This window comes from Heloderma suspectum, chromosome 2 (genome assembly GCF_057233095.1).
Source record: "Heloderma suspectum isolate Gila_16-S chromosome 2, 16-S_ref, whole genome shotgun sequence".
In the NCBI taxonomy this organism is placed as follows: domain Eukaryota; kingdom Metazoa; phylum Chordata; class Lepidosauria; order Squamata; family Helodermatidae; genus Heloderma; species Heloderma suspectum.
Genome location: NC_139459.1, coordinates 158018826 through 158036109, shown reverse-complemented (window position 1 = coordinate 158036109; position 17284 = coordinate 158018826). Strand labels below are relative to the sequence as shown.

At 45.0% G+C, this 17284-nt stretch overlaps 1 protein-coding gene across 15 annotated transcripts in view; it reads right to left on the bottom strand.

Annotated features, from left to right (window-relative positions):
- Positions 1–17284, bottom strand: part of POLQ (DNA polymerase theta) — a 196084-nt gene that overhangs the window by 112126 nt on the left and 66674 nt on the right. For all 15 annotated transcript variants that reach the window (XR_014787899.1, XR_014787900.1, XR_014787901.1 and 12 more), the window contains one exon: positions 4882–5006. Coding sequence is in view for 10 of the 15 variants with exons in the window: in XM_084835354.1 (XP_084691480.1) it covers positions 4882–5006 (125 nt within the window). In the remaining 5 variants the exon portion in view is untranslated. The remainder of the gene's footprint in view (positions 1–4881; positions 5007–17284) is intronic.

Below are 17284 nucleotides of genomic sequence, written 5' to 3'. Positions count from 1 at the left end.
CTTAAATGAACATCTCTTCAAGAAAATCGGAGATCTCAAGGGAACGTTTTGTGCAAAGACGGGCATGATAAAGGACAAAGGAGGCAGGGACCTAACAGATGCAGATGAGATTAAGAAGAGGTGGAAAGAATACACAGAAGAACTATACAGGAAAGAACTGAATGTCCCTGATAGCCATGATAGTGCGGTCACTGAACTTGAGCCGGACATCCTAGAGAGTGAAGTCAAGTGGGCCTTAGGAAGCATTACTAACAACAAAGCTAGCGGAGATGACAGTATTCCAGCTGAGCTATTTAAAATCCTAAAAGATGATGCTGTTAAAGTGCTGCATTCAATATGCCAACAAATCTGGAACACTCAACAGTGGCCACAAGACTGGAAAAGGTCAGTTTACATTCCAATTCCAAAGAAGGGCAACGCCAAAGAGTGTTCAAACTACCGCACAATTGCGCTCATTTCACATGCCAGCAAGGTGATGCTCAAAATCCTACAAGCTAGGCTTCAGCAGTATGCGAACTGAGAACTACCGGAAGTACAAGCTGGGTTTCGAAGAGGCAGAGGAACTAGAGATCAAATCGCCAACATTCGCTGCATCATGGAGAAAGCAAGAGAATTCCAGAAAAACGTCTATTTCTGTTTCATTGACTACGCTAAAGCCTTTGATTGTGTGGATCACAACAAACTGTGGCATATCCTTAAAGTGATGGGAGTACCAGACCACCTTACCTGTCTCCTGAGAAACCTGTACGAGGGTCAAGAAGCAACAGTAAGAACCAGACATGGAACAACCGAATGGTTCAAAATTGGGAAAGGAGTACGACAAGGCTGCATATTGTCACCCTGCTTATTTAACTTATATGCAGAGTACATCATGAGAAACGCCGGGTTGGATGAATCACAGGTCGGAATTAAGATTGCTGGGAGAATTATCAACAACCTCCGATATGCAGACGATACCACCCTAATGGCAGAAAGCGAAGAGGATCTAAAGAGCCTCTTGTTGAGGGTGAAAGAGGAGAGTGCAAAAGCTGGCTTGAAACTCAACATTAAAAAAACTAAGATCATGGCATCTGGCCCTATCACTTCCTGGCATATAGAAGGGGAAGAAATGGAAGCAGTGACAGATTTTACTTTCTTGGGCTCCAAGATCACCGCAGATGGTGACTGTAGCCATGAAATTAAAAGACGCTTGCTCCTTGGGAGGAAAGCTATGGCAAACCTAGACAGTATAGTAAGAAGCAGAGACATCACCTTGCCGACAAAGGTCCGTCTAATCAAAGCTATGGTTTTCCCAGTAGCAACGTATGGCTGTGAGAGTTGGAGTATAAGGAAGGCTGAGTGCCGAAGAATTGATGCTTTCGAACTATGGTGCTGGAGAAGACTCTTACGAGTCCCCTGGACTGCAAGGTCAAATCAGTCAATCCTAAAGGAAATCAACCCTGAGTACTCATTGGAAGGACAGATAGTGAAGCTGAAGCTCAAATATTTTGGCCACCTAATGCGAAGAGAAAACTCTCTGGAAAAGACCCTGATGCTGGGAAAGACTGAAGGCAAAAGGAGAAGGGGACGGCAGAGGATGAGATGGCTAGATAGCATCACCGATGCAATGAATATGAACTTGAGCACACTCCGGGAGAGGGCGCAGGACAGGAAGGCCTGGCGTGCTATGGTCCATGGAGTCACGAGGAGTCGGACACGACTGAACGACTGAACAACAAAAATTGCCCCTAGGTGGATGAATGATTGGGAGAGTTGGAGGTGGCTCTTTTGGAAGTTTATCAAGAACCCATGGTCTTGGAGACAAGACAGAGTGATCTGTAGATCTGCATGGGCCTTTGACAGTAATGGAGACCTTAGAAGAAGATCATCTAGATAGGGATACATGTGAATGGCCTTGAGTCTGAGGTGGGCTACCACTGCTAGCATTAGCTTGAAAAAGACTCTTGGCGCTGATGCCAGCCAAAAGGCATTGCCCTGTACTGCAAATGGTGCCCCTTGTAGAAGAAGCAGAGAAAATTCCAGTGTTATGCAGCAATGGGAACGTGGAGATAAGCCTCTGTAAGGTCTATGGATGAAAGGTAATTCCCCTGATGGAGAGCCTCCGTGATAGTCTGGAGGGTCTCCATCCTGAATTTGCAGTGTGCCACAAACTTATTGAGGTGTTTCAAATCCAGTATGGCATGCCAGGAAGACCCTCCCTTCTTGTTCTTGGGGATCAGGAAGAGAAGGGAGTATGCCCCCTGGAAGTGCTCGGGAGAAGGGACAGGTTCTATTGCCCCCATCTCTTGGAGGTGAGTGATTTCAGGGGGAAGAGAAGAAAACCTGTTCCTAGGAGTGGAGTAAAACTCCAGGAAAAACCCATGTTGAATAATGTTAAGAGTTCAGGTGTCTGGTGCTGTCTGTTCCCACATGTGAAAGAAGTGTTGTAGCCTTCCTCCAACACATGCAGGAAGGGAGTCAGAATTGTTGGTGAGGAGCGTTGGAGGACTTGGGCAGGCCTGACCTTCTGAGGTTGGAGGTCTGAGATCTAGGTTGGAACCTGGTTCTGGACCATGTGGGCTTTGTGAACTAATAATTGCATGGGCGAAAGGATGAACTGAATGAAAATCTGAAGGAACAAGAAGAGGAGGAGGAGGAGGGAGCTCAGCTAGAGAACCTCCTCACACCCCTCTTCAGCGAAGAGGGCATAGCCTCTCTTTGGTTTCCATTAAAATGTTTGAGGGCTTCCTCTCCAAAGAGGCATGTTTCTGTGATAGGAACTGCGCTTAGGCTTCCTTTAGAATAAGCATCCACATTCCAGTGTTTCAGCCACAGTGAATGTCTTGCCACTGTGGTTGAAGCAATGGAATGTGCCACAAAAATCATGGAATTCTGTGTAGCATCTGAAATGAAGGTGTATGTCTTGTATAACCAAGAAAGACTCCCAAGCAAGGAAAAACTATCCAGCTCTTTATTGTTGATAATATCTTCAACCCACAGGAGAGTGGCTCAGGAAAAAAAAGAAGCTGAACAGGAAGCACAGAGAGCAAAAGCTGTAGGTTCATGACCTCTTTTCAGTGCTGTTTCAATATGTTTTTCACTAGGGTCCTTGAGGGGGGAGTTCCCATCCTTAGGATTTATGGCTCCTGAAAGTAAGGCTGCCACCAGAGCATCAACTAAAGGAACCTTAAGTTCTCCCATAATTGGCTGTGGTAAGGAGTAAAATTTTTGAGCTATGATACAGCTCCTTTTGGCCTGGCAGGAGGCCTTCCATTCAGCTTTAACCCATTTTTCAAAGGAGGAAGGAAAAGGTATCTCATGGTTAGCTGGCTTAGGGGTCTGGGAATAATGCTTCACTTTTGGAAGGCTGCTTGGTTGTTTCCTGAGAGGAATTAATGTTCAGCGAAGCCATAGCTTTGGACAGAATAGGAAGAAAATTATCATTGTTAAATAATCTTACACTGGAAGGTTACTCCTCATTATCGGAGCCACAAGTGACTGTCAGCTCCTCAAGGTTGAGCAGGGGTTATCAAAGGCGCCTTTTCTTTTTTCTTACCAGTTTTGGAGCTCTTCTTGGTAGGTGATGCCATCTTGTGGTGAAAAGGCAGATGAGCCAGAAAGAGGTCGGCAAAACCTTTTCTATTTGCTTGTTTTTAAAAGACAGAAAAGACTAAACTAGAAAAAGGGTCAAGTTTGTTAAGGTAGAACAAGGATCAAAAGGAAAAACAACGGTTGGAAAAGGAGACTGTTGATGACAGATAAGAACAAGCTCTGTCCCAGACAAAGGCAAGGAACGAACTGGCTGGGAGGAGCCACAGAGACCAGGAACAAAGCAAAACACTTGGTCACATATTCCTTGCCTGTCCTGGGCAGCGGGAGGAGTTAACCCACGATAGATGTCTCCTTCGCACCGGATGGGAATGGAAGCTAAGGAAGCCTTAAATGATGTGCCCCATAATCAGTGATGATGTTATGCAATATCACAAATTGTGCTTGCTTACATCTTACCCTCCGTGCACCTATATCTTTGGTCAACAAAGATGCCCCGTGTCATCCTAGTCCTGTATTGCCTTATCAAGCGTTTAGCCTCACAGTTAATCCATCCAGCTACTCAAGTAAGCAATGAACTAGGATGGGTCAATTCACAATTCCTCTAGCAATACAGCAAGGCTCAGATGCTTCATAAGGCAAGACAGGACGAGGAAAAGTCGAGCAATCTCTGCTGGACCCAGGCACTCAGTTTTTGTTTTCTTTTCTTTTGTTGAACCTCACGATAAAAATTTTGGGAAATATGTATCCTTACTCAGAAGAAGGTCCCCTTGTATCCAATGTTATTGTGTGAATAGGACTGCAGCTCTGATTAACACCACTTAAAAAATGAAGTTCAAAACAAGTAGTTCTTCTGTGTCCACTTGCTGCACTGCTTGTTCATTCAGACTTCCTTGTTCTGTGTTTCCTATTTCTTTCTAGTGTGGTGGATAACACCCTGAGTACAAGTGTACATGAGATTAAAGTGTAAGAGTTTGAATTAAGTCACTCGTTCAAATCTCATCTGAGCCATGAATTTACAAGGTAGCCTGATAGGCAAGACACACTGTCTCAGGCTCATATCTGTAAATGGAACCTCCACATACAGGGGTATTATACCTCTTGTTTTTATTTTAATGTTTACTGGTGCTCCTAAATGGAAGAACAGGGATCTGGGGAGGAGATTTTTATCCTTTTAGTTTTGCTCATTGATGGAAGGAGAAAATATGTCTAAAATTACATGCAAATTTAAAATCAGTAGATTACATTAACTAAAACATGGTGATTAATTTGTTATGGTTTCTTCAACTGGGTTGCAACTCTAATTGTTATACTGATTTGAGATATTTAAATTGCGTATTAATAATTCCTCACCTGCATAAGTAGCAGCAGATTGTTGTAAAGATTGAAGCTGTCCACGGCTACAACCATATTTCTTAGCAACATCCATTAAAGGAACCTCATTTATTAAATCCAGGAGGGCCAAGCTTGTAAAAAATCTGAATCAGTAAAAACAAAGATAAGGTGATGGAACAAAAAAAATCTATGCGGTATAGAAGAAGCAGGAATATTGCTTTGTTGTTAGAACACAATTAGAAACCAAAATCTGTAGAAATGGATGTAGCACATCTAAAAGATTCAGTTTCTGACATGGATATTGCAGTTCTGCTGGTGCAGACAATTATGCTGAGCTCACTTTCCATTTGATTCACTCCAATTTATTTTGCCTGGGGAGAAAACATTTGGTAGCTGGATGTGCCAACTCTTGGGCAAACTAGCTGAGAGTTTATGAATAAGAATGCACATTTGCTTTTGGACGTATTCTGATGCACACCTGATGTATGTCTCTAAGTCCTAAAGGGAAAGATACCAACACCATGGCTCAGAAAGGTGGAAAACTAAATGGAGCACCTTCACGCATTCCTAAGAAAAGGCTGGAATAAATCTTAAACTTAAGCTCCTTACAATCTAAACAAATAATTTTAACAGCAGGGATCAAATAAGCACATCAGTAACTCAGCACAGTGACAAATGTTAAACCTCTGGAAGTGGGGTTTGGTTGTAGTTCTAAGACCCACGTAACTGCTTTTTCCATTCCATCCCAATTGCCCCACGCAGCTCTCAGTAACCAGGGAAACTGCAGTGCAGTGCCAGCTGTAGGCACTCTTCCCTCTCTTTGAACTTTAAAAAAGTGACAGCCCTAATAGTACAATAACACTGTACTGCTGTTTTTTCAGCTGTAAGACCAGTACAAAGCCATCTTGGCCACACACACAACCAGCCCCTTTTGCTACTTTATAGGTAGAACAGCAGCCATATTTAACCCCATTATCAGATCAGAAAGACAGGTTGCTTACCTGTAACTGTAGTTCTTTGAGTGGTCATCTGTGCATTTACACATATGGGCTCTGCGCCTGCGCAGGGACTCGTTTGGGAAGGTTCCAAGCTGAACAAATTTTTGGCGGGAACCCCTCCCCCATCATTCATGTTATATATAGCATGGGTTCCTGTCTTCCCCTCAGTTCCTTAAGACCACAAAGCAGTCCTGAGCCCGAGGAGAAAAAACACCCCAGTACCAAGAAGTGATAATGTTGACACCGAAGTGGGGACGGTAGGAGGGTTGTGTGAATGCACAGATGACCACTCGAAGAACTACAGTTACAGGTAAGCAACCTGTCTTTCTTCTTCGTGGTCTCTGTGCATCACACATATGGGCAAATAACAAGCTGACTTAGCAGAGGTGGGTCGGTGTCTTACTGCAGTACCGATGAGAGCACAGCCCTGCCAAAGGCACAGCCTGTTCGGGCCCGAACATTTAGTCTATAGTGCCTTATAAAAGTAGAACGCTTAGACCAGGTAGCCGCCTTACACAAGTCCACCAGAGGCACACCTCTTGTAAAGGCCATGGAAGTCGACACTCCCCCTGTCGAATGTGCTCAGATTCGAGGTGGTAACTCCTTTCTCGAGTGGTGGTACGTTAACCTAATAGTCTGTACTATCCAGGAAGCTAGTCTCTGGGAGGAAACTGGTAAGCCTTTCTTATGTCCTCCATAGCATAGGAATAATTGTTGTGACTTAACGGAAAGACTCGGTCCGTGATTTATAAAAGGCCAGAGCTCTTCAGACATCTAAAGTGTGCAATCTCTTCTCCAAATTGGAAGTCAGAGAAAGAAAGCAGGGAGGACAACTGGCTGATTTACATGGAAGTCCGTCACCACTTTAGGGAGGAAAGCAAGGTCCGGCCTGAGTACTACCTCTTCCCTGTGAAAAATGGTATAAGGCGAGTCTATTCGTAAAGCGGAGAGTGCACTCGCCCTTCTTGAGGTTGTAATCGCTACCAAGAAAGCAACCTTCCAAGAAAGCAATCTTCCAAGAAAGCAGCCTCAAGTCCACAGTAGCAAGATCAAATGGCACAGACATCAGGCTGTTCAGTACTAGCGACAAGTCCCATTGAGGGATGAGGTCTTTCATGGAGGGAGCCAAGTTTCTAAGTCCTCATAAGAATTGTTTGCATAAGGGGTGGCTGAAGATATCGCAGATATCGCTGAGGTATATGCTCTTATGGAAGAATATTTCAGTCCTCTACTATATAAATGTTGGAGAAAACATAAAATATCCGTAAGCGAAGAGTCATTAGGATTATAATTGCTGTCAGTCACAAGCTTTACAAATAAAGCCCATTTAGCTAAGTAAGTGCGGCACGTCGATGGCTTTCTCGCTGCATCTAGTACTGCCTGTACAGTTGCCGGGAGCGGTGAAGAGCGGTCTCCAGGCACCAGCTCCTCCACGCTGTGAGGTTCAAGGTATGGAAATTGGGGTGAAGAATTCGGCCTCGATCTCGAGAAATTAATTTGTCTATTCATGGGAGTGGTAGGCAATGTCCCTGTGCCAGGTCTCTCAGTATTTTGAACCAATGTTGTCTCAACCACCATGGGGCGATTAAGATGCAATTCCTGGTGTCCTATCTGATTTTTGAGATCACCCTCATGAGGAGCAGAAATGGAGGAAAGAGGTGGAATAGCCGTTCCTTCCATTCCAGGAAAAAGGCATCGTCTAGCGATCCCTGACTGACTCCTGCTCTGGAGCAAAATTTTCTGCAGGCCGCATTCGCGGGAGTTGCAAAGAGATCTAACTCAGGTCGACCCCATTTTCTGAAAATCATCTGTAGGGTTGCCTTGGCCAGCTGCCATTCGTGGGAGCACCGGTGAAGGCGACTGACAGAATCCGCTAAGACATTGTCTTCCCCTGCGATATGGAGGGCCACCAGACGAATGTCCCTTGTAACAACCCAGTTGTAAATGTCCAGAGTGAGAGAAAGCAAATGTGCTGAGTGTGTTCCCCCTTGTTTGTTTAGGTACCACAGGACTGTGGTGATGTCCGTGAGAATCTGGATGTACCGGTGCCGAAGGTACGGTTCGAAAGCATGGAGGGCTTTCCAGACTGCTATCAGCTCCAGGAAATTTATGTGGTAGATTGTTGCTGTGGATGACCAAAGACCCCGTGTTTGTAGAGGTCCACAATGGGGTCCCCAACCTAGTAAGGAAGTGTCTGTAGTCAGGACCCTGGATGGAGGAGCGGGAAGAAATGGCATCCCTTGGGTCAGATGTTTGGAATTCATCCACCACATCAGGCTGAAAGTGACCTCCTCCGGTACTGTAAGACTGATGAGGAAAGGGTTGGTGGTTAAGTCAAAAGTTTGAATGAACCAATTTTGCAGGGGCCTCATCCGCAGTCAGGCCCATTCTACAACTGGTACTGTCACTGCCATATGACTGAGTAGGCACTGAATGTCGTGCGCTTTGGTATGGTGATTGAAAAATATCGAAGTGGCACGTTTGACCAGATCTTTGAGGCCATTTGTGGGAAGACTGTATTGGCCCCAGGAGTGTAACCAAGTCACCTGTAGTGTTGGAGGGGCCTGGAGATCCATAATGCCTTGCTTAAGTTCATTATTAGTGCAAGTCCCTTGCTAGTAAGCCTCTGAGCATGTGAAGATGAGTCAAAGGGCAACAGCATGGCCTAGCACATTCCACACTAATGAGTAGAGTATCTAATCAAGGTATGCCTGGGAAGTGAAGTTTGTTTACCTTAAAGCTACAGGTGGCTGTGCTGAGAACCAAGTGCTGTTAGTCTACGCTGGGAATGAACGCTATGGGGTGCTTGCTGCTGTTATGCTGCCTCATTACTAACATGTATGGTATAAAACCCATTGTAGCCCATGGCTCTGGGTTCAGAGAAGCTGTCTGATCCAACCATTGAGTACACCTGTGTGCTGTAAGTTACTCAATAAAGTACTCCTTTATCAGTAAACTTAGATCTAATTTATCACTATCTTGGCACCTCTAAATTAAGAGTTCAGAGCCTACTGCAGGGGCAATACAAAGATATGCCCGCCCAGTCCTGGAATCGAGTATAGCCCCTATGAACTGTACTGTTTGTGTGGGGGGTCAAGTGGGATTTCTCCCTGTTGATCCTTAGTCCCAGTGCCTGAAGGAGATTCAGAACTATAATAGCACACGATAGGGCTTCCCGGGAGGTATCCATTAACAGTCAATTGTCAAGATACAGGTAGATCTCTACTCCTTTGAGGTGGAGATAAGTGCAAACCACAGCCATACACTTCGTGAATACACGTGGTGCTGTTGAGAGACCGAATGGCAGAAGTTGAACTGGAAGAGTTCTGTACCAATCGCAAAAGGGAGGAATTTTCTGTGTGATTGTTCTATCGCTATGTGGAAATACGCATCCTTGAGATCGACCATGGCAAACCATGAACCCTTTCGGAGGAGTGGGAGAACTGTGGCTAGGGTTGTCATTCTGAATCTCTTGGGAGCGACAAATTTGTTCAGGTCCTGAAGATCTAAAATGGGTCGGAGACCTCCATCCCATTTTGGTACGGTGAAATACCTGGAGAAAAAACCCTACCGTACCGAAGTTTGAATGAATAAGCTGGATAGCTCCTTTGCTTAGAAGAGATTGTGTTTCCTCCTGAAGGACCTTCAAGAATGCAGTGGTCCGTACCGAACCCAGAGGTGGAAGTACGTTGAATTCTATTTTGTATCCTCGACGGATAATAGTTGGCACCCAGTTGTCTGACATCACTCTCATCCAAGTCGAGTAAAATTTGCTCAGGAGATCTTGAAAAAGTAGTTTATAATGGTCAGTACAGAGGGGAACCCCTTCATGGATCACTGCCTTGTTGTGGCGAAGGGGCTTGCGTAACTCAGTGAAGCCATAAGCTATGCCGTGCAGGGCCACCCAAGACGGACAGGTCATGGCAGAGAGTTCTGACAAAATGTGGTCCACTGGAGAAGGAAATGGCAACCCACTCCAGTATTCTTGCCAAGAAAACCCCATGGAACGTATCATAAGGCTAAAAGATATGACGCCGGAAGATGAGCCCCTCAGGTCGGAAGGTGTCCAATATGCTACTGGGGAAGAGCAGAGGGTATTTCCAAGTAGCACCAGAAAGAGTGAAGCGGCTGGGCCAAACCCGAAAGGACACTCAGCTGTGGATGTGTCTGGCGGTGAAAAGAAAATCCGATGCTGTAAAGAACAATATTGTTTAGGAACCTGGAATGTCAGATCAATGAATCAAGGTAAGCTGGAGGTGGTCAAACATGAGATGGCAAGATTGAACATCGACATCTTGGGAATCAGCGAACTCAAATGGACAGGCATGGGCGAATTTAATTCAGGTGACCATCATATCTACTATTGTGGGCAAGAATCCCTTAGAAGAAATGGAGTAGCACTCATAGTCAACAAAAGGGTGGGAAAAGCAGTACTGGGGTACAATCTTAAAAATGATAGAATGATCTCAGTACGACTCCAAGGCAAACCATTCAACATCACAGTAATTCAAGTCTACGCCCCAACCACTGAGGCCGAAGAAGCTGAGGTTGATCAGTTCTATGAAGACCTACAACACCTTCTAGAACTAACACCAAAAAAAGATGTACTCTTCATCATAGGGGATTGGAATGCTAAAGTAGGAAGTCAAGAAATCACCGGGATAACAGGCAGGCATGGCCTTGGTGTACAAAATGAAGCAGGAGAAAAGCTAATAGAGTTTTGCCAAGAGAACATGCTGATCATAGCAAACACTCTTTTCCAACAGCACAAGAGGCGACTCTACACATGGACGTCACCAGATGGTCAATATCGAAATCAGATTGATTATGTCCTTTGCAGCCAAAGATGGAGAAGCTCCATACAGTCAGTAAAAACAAGACCTGGAGCTGACTGTGGCTCAGATCATGAGCTGCTTCTTGCAAAATTTCGGCTTAAATTGAAGAACGTCGGGAAAGCCACTAAACCTTTCAGGTATGACCTAAATCATATCCCTGATGAATATACAGTGGAGGTGAGGAATAGATTTCAGGGATTAGACCTGATAGACAGAGTGCCTGAGGAACTATGGACGGAGGTCCGTAACATTGTTCAGGAGGCAGCAACGAAATCCGTCCCAAAGAAAAAGAAATGCAAGAAAGCCAAGTGGCTGTCTGATGAGGCTTTACAAGTAGCTCACGAAAGAAGGGAAGCGAAAAGCAAAGGAGAAAGGGGAAGATATACCCAACTGAATGCAGAGTTCCAGAGAATAGCAAGGAGAGACAAGAAGGCCTTCTTAAATGAATAATGCAAAGAAATCGAGGAAAACAACAGAATGGGAAAGACTAGAGATCTCTTCAATAAAATTGGAGATCTCAAGGGAACGTTTTGTGCAAAGACGGGCATGATAAAGGACAAAGAAGGCAGGGACCTAACAGAAGCAGATGAGATTAAGAAGAGGTGGCAAGAATACACAGAAGAACTATACAGGAAAGATCTGAATGTCCCTGATAGCCATGCTGGTGCGGGCACTGAACTTGAGCCGGACATCCTAGAGAGTGAAGTCAAGTGGGCCTTAGGAAGCATTAGTAACAACAAAGCTAGCGGAGATGACAGTATTCCAGCCGAGCTATTTAAAATCCTAAAAGATGATGCTGTTAAAGTGCTGCATTCAATATGCCAACAAATCTGGAACACTCAACAGTGGCCACAAGACTGGAAAAGGTCAGTTTACATTCCAATTCCAAAGAAGGGCAACGCCAAAGAGTGTTCAAACTACCGCACAATTGCGCTCATTTCACATGCCAGCAAGGTGATGCTCAAAATCCTACAAGCTAGGCTTCAGCAGTATGCGAACCGAGAACTACCAGAAGTACAAGCTGGGTTTCGAAGAGGCAGAGGAACTAGAGATCAAATCGCCAACATTCGCTGCATCATGGAGAAAGCAAGAGAATTCCAGAAAAACGTCTATTTCTGCTTCATTGACTACGCTAAAGCCTTTGATTGTGTGGATCACAACAAACTGTGGCAAATTCTTAAAGTGATGGGAGTACCAGACCACCTTACCTGTCTCCTGAGAAACCTGTACGAGGGTCAAGAAGCAACAGTAAGAACCAGACATGGAACAACCGAATGGTTCAAAATTGGGAAAGGAGTACGACAAGGCTGCATATTGTCACCCTGCTTATTTAACTTATATGCAGAGTACATCATGAGAAATGCCGGGTTGGATGAATCAGAGGTCGGAATTAAGATTGCCGGGAGAATTATCAACAACCTCCGATATGCAGACGATACCACCCTAATGGCAGAAAGTGAAGAGGATCTCAAGAGCCTCTTGTTGAGGGTGAAAGAGGAGAGTGCAAAAGCTGGTTTGAAACTCAACATTAAAAAAACAAAGATCATGGCATCTGGCCCTATCACTTCCTGGCATATAGAAGGGGAAGAAATGGAAGCAGTGACAGATTTTACTTTCTTGGGCTCCAAGATCATCGCAGACGGTGACTGTAGCCATGAAATTAAAAGACGCTTGCTCCTTGGGAGGAAAGCTAAGGCAAACCTAGACAGCATAGTAAGAAGCAGAGACATCACCTTGCCGACAAAGGTCTGTCTAATCAAAGCTATGGTTTTCCCAGTAGTAATGTATGGCTGTGAGAGCTGGACTATAAGGAAGGCTGAGCGCCGAAGAATTGATGCTTTCGAACTGTGCTGCTGGAGAAGACTCTTACGAGTCCCCTGGACTGCAAGGAGGTCAAATCAGTCCATCCTAAAGGAAATCAACCCTGAGTGCTCATTGGAAGGACAGATAATGAAGCTGAAGCTCCAATATTTTGGCCACCTAATGCGAAGAGAAAACTCCCTGGAAAAGACCCTGATGCTGGGAAAGACTGAAGGCAAAAGGAGAAGGGGACGGCAGAGGATGAGATGGCTAGATAGCATCATGGATGCAATGAATATGAACTTGAGCACGCTCCGGGAGAGAGCGCAGGACAGGAAGGCCTGGCGTGCTATGGTCCATGGGGTCACGAAGAGTCGGACACGACTGAACGACTGAACAACAACAACAGAGGGGAAGAAGACTGGAGTCAAAGACAACGCTTAGAGAATCCATCGCCCTTCGCCTTTTGTTGAAACTTAGGAAAAGGATAACTTTTTGTTTGTTGCTGTTGTTGGTATCTAGGTGCTTGATCCCCAGGTTGTCGAGGGGTGTAAGTCTGGTGTTGTTGGTTCCAGCGGCGCTGATGATAAGAGACGTGTTGTTGTTGTTATTGTTGTTGGACTTGGCCGATACCCATTTTATGAGCAGTTGTTCTGGCTTTCTGCACAGAGTCCATTTGCTCATCTGTTTTCGTATTAAATAAACCCTCACTGTCAAAGGGTAAATATTCTAGACCAAGCTTCAGGAGTTAGACCTGCAGAACAGAGCCAAGCATGTCTCCTTAAGGCGACAGAACCCATCATCACCTTAGCATTGCAGTCAGCCTGATGACAGGTGGTACTGATCTGCTGATGGAATAGTTTGGATGCTTCCATGTGAAACATTCTTGCTAACTCACGTTGATCCTCAGGAAGGTAATCAATAAGGGAATCCATTTTTTCCCTAAGGAACAATTGGTACCTGGCCATCATTGCCTGGTAATTTGAAATCCAAAGTCCCAGTGCTGCTGAAGAGGCAGAGTCCCACAAGATCAAGCTTACAGACTTCCTTATCCACAGTTGAGGCATGAGGTTTTTGAGAGCGGCCCTGAGCAGACTCTACAATTATTGAGTTCAATTTGGGATGTGCAGAGAGGAAAGAAGCGTCCGTCTCTTGAACCCGGTACATAGATTCTAGCCTCTTGGACATCGGGGTCAAGGATGAAGGCGCTTTCCATGTCTGTTGCACTGTACTCAGCAGAGCTGGGTGAAAGGGGATAGCCACCAGGGTGGGCATGTCTGTCATGACAGCATCCAACACTGGATCATGGAGGTGTTGTGTAGGTTGTTGCACCTCAATGCCCAACGATTGTGCCATTCTAAGCACAATCTAAGGTCCCAATCTCTCCTAAGTCTCCAGTCCATATCTCGCTGCAGTCCATGGGGAGGAGACAACCAAGTAGAAAAGCGATCCCAATCACGGGATGGAGAGCGAGAACGACCACAGTTGTATTGTCCATGCCGATGATCCGTATGGTATTGATCCGGAGATCGGTATTGAGGAAGCTGCAGAGGAGAGAGTGTCGGTCGATATCGAGGTGACTGTATATCATAAAATCGTGGTGTCGGAGACCTAGATCTCCGGTCCTGAGCTGTCTGAGTTGGGCAGGTTGGTGGGGTTGGCGTGTCCCTCAACTCACCCTCCGAGATCATGAAGGCCAGATCCAAAGCCACAGCTTGTGTGGGAGGGGCCACAACACGAATGGGAGAATCAAGTAGAGGAGGGGGAGGCAGGGTGTCCCACTCTTTCTCCTGTTGTTTAGAGACTTTCTTTCTCTTCTTTTTTTTCTGGTGCATCCGCAGCCGATTTGGGGCGTTTTGCCTTTTTCGAAAGTTTCTTGGTCACCAAAATAGTTAGGTTCCTTCCCGGTGTAGGTGGGTCAACTCAAATCGGCTCTGTGGTTAACAGAAGGAAGATTGAGCCGTAGAAGCCACTCCTTTCACACTTGTTGAAGGAGCAACAACGGGCTGTTCTCAAAGTGTCTGGGCCTTAGGCATATCAACCACCTGAAGGGCCCGTTGCCAAAGGATAGCCTTTAGGCAATCTGCCCTATTCTTACGAGCCTGCTTTGATAACGATTGGTAGTGGTGGCAAGATTCGACTTTATGAGATTGGGAGATTCAAATTAGGCATAAATAGTGACTGTCCAAAGAAGGCACCTTACTGCCACAAGCCGTACGCTTTCTGAACAGAGTCTTTTGGGCCATAAGCCGTAAGACGCATCACCACTGAGACGAACGACACTCTCCTCCACCGCTCTCATTTTCTCTCTCTCTCTTGCTTTAGATAAAGAAGAAAAAAGATAAAGGAAGAAAAAAGGAAGAAAGACAAGATAAAGATAGAATAACAGCTTGACAAGAATGTCGAAGAAGTTCCCCATGGAGTAACGCTAAGGCAGTCGAAAAGGAACTGAGGGGAAGGTGGGAACCCACGCTATATATACTATGTACCCCGCCAAAAACATGTTCAGCTTGGAAGTTTCCCAAATGAGTCCCCGCACAGACGCAGAGCCCATATGTGTGATGCACAGAGACCACGAAGAAGAACATCTGAAACAGGATAAGACCATGACTGTCCGTGTTACAATCTACTCCAAAGAGAAATCAGGAGGGGCTAAGGTGCAACACTCAAAACCGTGCCCTGCAGGATAGTAGTTTTAGACACTTTTAATTAAAAACAGCCTTTCTATGACCACTATAGATGCACTTTGCCTGCCTTCTGATTCATTCCAAGCCATTTTAATGTATTATTATATGTACAGTATATCCCACCTGTTTTCCTCTTGCAAGGAACTCAAGGCAGCTTACATGGTAGCTCTCTATTACCTCTCTCTTACCTCTCTATTTTATTATCTCAACAACTCTGTGAGGTAGGTTAGGCTGAGAGTCAAGTCACCCAGTGAACTTCATGGCTGAGTGGGGCTAGAACACAGATCTCCTGAGTCCCAGTCCACTACTCTACACTGGCTTATGTGGTTAAATGGATTTACAGTGAGTTTGACACCAGAAGAATGGCAGAGTCAGATGCAAACTAACATACTGTCCTATATTATGTTTGTAGTGAAGAGACTTGTATAGCCCTGTATATTGGGCATTTTAGTCTGGCCATGCTAGAAGTAGATTTCTTCTTGCACACAGCACAGATTAGGGAGGAAGGCAGAGGGTGAAATTTCATAGCTGTGTGATCTCATTCTCTGAGATAAGGATGTTGTTTTTACTGTCCCATGAGAAGCTGAAAGAGCACCCCCCCCTCCGCCCCCATCTCTGGAGGGGAGTGTTTTGTTTCCCAGCCTATGTTTCTCTTGCCAGTTTCTGGAATTGAGGAGACACACCTATAAAATGCAGCCAGCTGATTTGCTCTTTGTTCTCATTTGGAAGGAGGAAGGGCGCCTGCCTGCCCAAAGACTGTAGGCCCCTGGAATGGCACCCCATTGCATCCAGGGAACCAATGCAACACTCATCAAGGGGACTGTGATCTCCAATGGAAGGGGCGTGTGTAAGCTTTCTGTTGAATTTATTGCTTATATACTGTATATTCAACAACCTTTTATACGTGTGGTCTTGTTTCTTCTTGGTAACCCCAGTATCTGTTTTGACTGGGCCCTGAATGGATCAGGCCTCCAGATTGATACAGGGCTGTATATTGTAAATGGACTGCATTCACTCATTTTGACCTGGGGTGAGGGAAAATCCAGACAAATTGACATCACAGGTTGCTAGAGCTTTTATCTTAGGTTAAGTTTAAGTGACACATAACTGAGAATGTTGGCACAGTGACTCAAGGATTTAGTTAGGAGTTCTGGAAACAGATGGTGCTTAGGGGGATTGGAAAGGCACCCAGCTTGGCTAATAATATTGGCTGAGGCTGGGAGCTGGGAGTACTCCTCATGAGAGATTGTATTTTGCCTGGTTACCTGAGCAGCATAATGTTAATCTAAATAAGGTGTGAAAGCTGACCCATAAGAGGCAGTCTACTCATAGCAGCAGCAGAGGCACAAGGAAGGGGAGCTATGGACAGTCAATAGGGGCACATAACGCATCACTATTGCCTTGTGAGTTATGACCCTTACAACTTCAGACACATTGTATTTTAGTTTAAACATAATGCATGGGCTATGGTCTGAAGGTACTTGACTCAACAACCTTACTAAAGCTAAGTAGGTGTGGGTCTGGCTAATGCAAGACAGTATTAGGGAAGTCTATGTATATTGCCTTGAATTCTACTGAAAACATTGTATTTGAAAATTGCAAATAAAATAAAATGAAGTGATCCTGCAGTAGTGCTGGCCCTCTTCTGAAAATTGAATTCAAGTGATAAAAAGCAAGTGAATCAGAGCTAACTGCCAGTTCATCTGAAAGGCAATTATTACATAGGGTAGAGGGAATCCTTGTCCTAGCTAGGAGAAAATGGGAAGTTCTAGTTGGAGAAGGAAAATCTTTTTGGAATGATATCAAATGGCATACGGAGAAACCTAAGTTTCAGGCCTTTATACACAATGTGGAATATACAACCTCCTCCTTTTGAAAGGTAACCTAATCACATGCTGCTCCATGAACATGCACACATGGCATGGTGCCATAGAGACAGCAAGACGAATAGAACGAGGTATCTTGAGCAGTGAAGGTTGCCTACCTCCAAGAGAAATTCTTCAAAATGGCTCTATACCAGTGGGGTGTGTATTGGGTATTATAAATCACAACTTTGTGCCTACACACAAGTTCTACAAAACGTTTCTAAAAGGAAACATGT